General features: G+C 40.0%; 1 protein-coding gene across 1 annotated transcript in view; it reads right to left on the bottom strand.

Moving 5' to 3' along the window:
• Window positions 1-2747: 2747 nt before the first annotated feature.
• PLEK2 (pleckstrin 2) overlaps window positions 2748-5032 on the bottom strand; it is an 18065-nt gene continuing 15780 nt past the window's right edge. Inside the window, exons 9-10 of the mRNA XM_008576315.1 lie at window positions 3952-4030; window positions 2748-3223 (exon numbers count right to left, since the gene is read on the bottom strand). Coding sequence (XP_008574537.1) covers window positions 3096-3223; window positions 3952-4030 — 207 coding nt within the window. The 3' untranslated portion in view covers window positions 2748-3095. The remainder of the gene's footprint in view (window positions 3224-3951; window positions 4031-5032) is intronic.

The following is a 5032-nucleotide window of genomic DNA, read 5'->3' as shown; positions in this document are numbered from 1 at the left end:
GTAACACTAAGGTCAGGGGTTTGGTTCCCCCTACAGGACATGCACCAAACAACAACAACAAAAAAAAATAACTAGTTATGGGCTGTGCCCCGTGGCTCACTCGGGAGAGTGTTGTAACACTAAGGTCAGGGGTTTGGTTCCCCCTACAGGACATGCACCAAACAACAACAACAACAAAAAATAACTAGTTATGGGCTGTGCCCCGTGGATCACTCGGGAGAGTGCGGTGCTGATAACACCAAGGCCAACGGTTCGGATCCAATATAGGGATGGCCAATTAGCTCACTGGGGGAGCGTGGTGCTGACAACACCAAGGATTAAGATCCCCTTACTGGTCATCTTTTTAAAAATAAAAATTTTTAAAAACTAGTTATTTCAAAGGTCTGTGTACAAAATAAGTTTCATAGGTAACACATTATTTGAAGTTACAGCTACAGTAGTCAGGTGTAGAAAATCTTGAGTTACTTTTGTCTGCTTGTCTTCATGGATTTAATCGTAGGATGAGGTACCAGTTATGTTTTGTTTTATTCATTATCCCTAGGAATAGCTATTAAAATACTTAGAAGATGAAGCCTAACCCACCAAGGTCAAGTCAGAACTAGACTTAATGTTAAAGGGACTGAAAAATAGAAGAGTGTGTTGGGGAGATAATTTGTGCCATTTATGAAGATATGCCCCTTTTTTAAATTTAGCAACCTGTACTAGCTTTTTAAATCCAAAGTATTTCAGATGGCTGGTTTCCAAGAGGGAGCCATGATTGCTAGCTAGCACGCCACAATGGTAATACTTAGAGGAGAATCTGGATGTACTGTAGATTGGCACATAATTTTCACTTCTGTCTTTTTCAGGTGTCAAAAAAGTTTACAAAACTGGTAGCATCAAGAATGTCATAAAATGTAACAGGTGTTCCTTTGCTGTGCGCAGGAGAATTGATTTTATTTTGTTTGCTGAAATTTTTTTTACTTCAAAAGCCATAACTTGAAAAATACTGGTGGCCTCCATGGTGAGTGATTTCATTCCCATGTAGGCCTTTTTCTCAGTTCCACAATTTTGTAAATTGATGACCCTAGCCAGAGAAAAGATCAACATTTCACTGATAACATGAGGAAAAGAACAAACTAAACTTAAAACATACATAGGCCTTGCTGACCTAAAAGTCAACATAAACAAGATGCATCTGAAGAGAAGATATACACCCAGCTCTGAATAACTTGAGGAACAAGACTGACAAAGACAACTGAACAGCTTATCCTAATCTTGGATCTCCCACCAAAGCCTTTTCATTAATAATGTTGACAATTTAATCTGTTCCCTACTCTGCCTTTGATTGAGGTTAAGTGGTTATCAACTCATAACAAAATTAGTGATAGTTTAGGTCTCACTTAAACATAAGTTAATTGAAAATCAATAATGGCTGGGAAGAAGTAAGAACATTCAAACCATTTTTCAAATCAGTTTTATAGCCAAACAAGACAAATCAATTCTGGCATGGATAAAGTTCACACACTTACTGGGAGCTACAGAGACACTGAAGAGCACTGTATCAGGCTGCTTGAACAGCTATTACTCAGCTGCCATACATACTCCAACCATTCATTACCTAGCTATTTTTACACCAAGAACAATTAAAATCGCTAGGGATTTTTAAAAATTTAAGTGCTAGCACCTTGTTGAGACTTGTTCCCTGATTTGCCTCAAGATGATGTCATCTACTTGCCAATCCATGGTGATCCTAATACCTCCCATACAAAGTAAGGCACATTTGTACCAATTTGGAAGCAGGAAGCTGTCAAACCAAATGTAGTTTAACTCAGATAAACAACTGTAAATAATCAAAAAGCAATAAAACTGATTCCAGGGACATTAGACCTTGGTGAAATGGACTCAGGGCTGGCCGGTTAGCTCTGCTGATTAGGAGTGTGGTGTTATAACACCAAGTTCAACAGTGTGGATCACTGGACTAGCCAGCACTTAAGAAGAAGAAGAAAGAAAAAAGGATGGTCTCAGAATATAAAGAATAAAGTAAAACAACTTGGAATTTGTGATCATTCAGGTCAGGAATTCTAGACAAAATTAAGCAGAGAGAGCTCAAACTGTTGAAAAGGACAAATTTTTACTTAAGCACTTTGGAAGTATCCACTCCCCTTAAATGTAAGTTAGGTATTTGATCTATTCATTAAAGGAAGTCCAAGTACTTGTACTTGGCAAAACGCTGGCAATAGCTTGTGCCAAGTTACTGTATAAGCTTGAAAGAAATAAAAAATATTTTTTAAAGATATTGTATGATATAGACTTTTCACTACTTCAGGTGAACCTCCCAACTGGTGAAGTTTCTTGGTACCTATTTGTCTTAGTTAATGTTCACTTTAAAACCAAAATTTCATGCCTTGATTTAACTCTTCCATTTATATCTTTCTCTGTTCTTTAGAGAGCTCCTGTTCTATATCTCTCTAAATGCCCATTTTTCATAGAAAAGCTGTAACTTTACTTTTTTTGTATGTGTGACTGATTTCTCCAACTGCATCCATGACATTTTTCTGCAGCAGTATTCTCTGAATGTTCAACCAAAATTTTGCCACCATCCCCACTTTAAAATGAAGTATATTTTAGTGACGGAGATACTTGAAATGCTTCCACAATCAACTTTGCATAATATATACAGCCTCCAGGATAGGAAACCATAAAACTAAAACTTTGTACAAGAATTCTAGTAGCCAGCACAAAGGAATTAAGAGTTGTTGACACCATTTTAGAGAGAGCCTCATGAGAGTTGAGTTTTATTTAACATTACAGCGAGGCCAGTGTCAGTGTTCCAACAAAGGGAAGCTACTTTGGTGCCCACAGAAATGGCTGGCTGATTTGTGATGATGGGCAAAAGTCAAGGTGCTGATGCCTTTCCAGATTGGTAACATGAAGATGGGGAAGGAGATAAAACCACTGCTGTTTGTAATCTGAGGAATTCTTCATCACTCTGTCTCCAAAGCAGTACAAAATGTACAAAGAAGTTATGTCTTAACACACTCCCATTCTCCAGGAAATCCTGTCTGTACCCTCTGATAGGAGAGGACTCCTGGTCCTGTTCCCTGAGATCCTTGTCATGTTAGCTTTTTGATAGCTTCAATCCACTCTGCTCGTTCAGCCTTGCTGCTGGCCTGGATGTAATAGTGTGTGTCGTCTTTAGTAATCACTTTGAAGAGATTTCCCTGGACATTCCCTTTAACCCCTAGGCAGAAAAAAAAACATTAGTGACTAAATATCCATGTCTGTTTTCAAGTAGAACCAGTTGAAAGAAAACTGAGACACAAGCAAAAACATGCGACTAAGTAGTTCTTCAGCACAAATGTGTATGTTTAGGAAATTCCACCAGATGCGTGCTTTCTCCCTTTCCTTCCTCCTTTCCCTCGCCTGCACCGTAAGGCCTGCCGATGGTTGTGTCTGTACATTCCTTCAAGCCCTCCTGCCTGCCCCCAGGCTAGCCATGGATCTACAGTTTCATATCAAAGAATCCAGTATGTTTATTTTAAAAGCAGGCACAGGATTTGGGTTTGACTTCAAATGGTTTAACTTCTTTGAATGTCAGTTTCCACAACCATAGATGGGTCTGTCTTCCTACCATAGCTGGGTACTGTAAAATTGGTATGATAACAGATATTAAAGTGTGTTGTTAATCCTAAAGCACTGCGTAAGCCTTAGCTATTATTCTCAGGTGGAAGTTACAGGCCATCAGCACAGAAACTGCAAGGATTATTTCATTATGGTCTTAAAACACTAAACACTCCACATGCCCTTCTGTCTAATTCCGAAATTAACTTTAAAACTCACACCATTCGTTGTCTCATTGAGAAAGCCCTACTTGGCTCTCAAAACTCAGTCTTTTGTCAGTAAGGCATTACTGAGGTGCAGGAGGGAGGCCCCAGAGGTCTTCAGGCCAGGGCAGAAGTTGCACCTTACCAGTAGGAACGCCATTGTCCTCCAGGGCAGATACGAGTGAACAGCGAAGAGGAAACCCACCTACTGGCCTGTTCTCTTCCTGCAGAAAAAAGGAAACCTACTTAGGAATTTTGTAAATGAACAAAAGGGAAGAGTTGCACTCTCCCCTAAAACCATCCTCAGGCCAGCTAAAGAAGTCAGTGCAAGTCATTTGTAATAGAAGATGAGGCTGAACTTGGACATCCCGTGGCCAAGTTATGTGCACCAGTAAAGAAGTTTGGGCCTCTTCATTTCACAGCCAGCAGCAAAGAAATTTACAACAGCAGCTAGGGTTACCAAGCTGGTGGCCTTGAAAATCATCAATCTGCTTCACATTCCTGGAAACAGTTCAAATAGAGCCTCAGCTCCAACACTCTGCACCAGAAGAAGCATGCACTGGCTTGCTTAACTGTGTGCATCCTACCCACCACTCAGAGAAAGTATGTATTTATAGTTATGTCTGCAAAATTGATAGATTCTTGCACCTTGGACACCATGATACAAGTCTCTAGTATGTGCCTGGCATAAAACTTTGTGTGAAACAAATTTGTAAATGAACAAAAGGGAAGAGTTGCACTCTCCCCTAAAACCATCCTCAGGCCAGCTAAAGAAGTCAGTGCAAGTCATTTGTAATAGAAGATGAGGCTGAACTTGGACATCCCGTGGCCAAGTTATGTGCACCAGTAAAGAAGTTTGGGCCTCTTCATTTCACAGCCAGCAGCAAAGAAATTTACAACAGCAGCTAAGGTTACCAAGCTGGTGGCCTTGAAAATCATCAATCTGCTTCACATTCCTGGAAACAGTTCCAATAGAGCCTCAGCTCCAACACTCTGCACCAGAAGAAGCATGCACTGGCTTGCTTAACTGTGTGCATCCTACCCACCACTCAGAGAAAGTATGTATTTATAGTTATGTCTGCAAAATTGATAGATTCTTGCACCTTGGACACCATTATACAAGTCTCTAGTATGTGCCTGGCATAAAACTTTGTGTGAAACAAACCTGTGGTTTGTGGTATCTCTGAATGACTCAGAGCAATTTTACACAGCACATACCTCAGGCC

Source organism: Galeopterus variegatus, unplaced genomic scaffold, assembly GCF_000696425.1.
Source record: "Galeopterus variegatus unplaced genomic scaffold, G_variegatus-3.0.2 Scaffold1325, whole genome shotgun sequence".
In the NCBI taxonomy this organism is placed as follows: Eukaryota; Metazoa; Chordata; class Mammalia; order Dermoptera; family Cynocephalidae; genus Galeopterus; species Galeopterus variegatus.
This window is presented reverse-complemented; position numbering and strand designations above follow the sequence as displayed.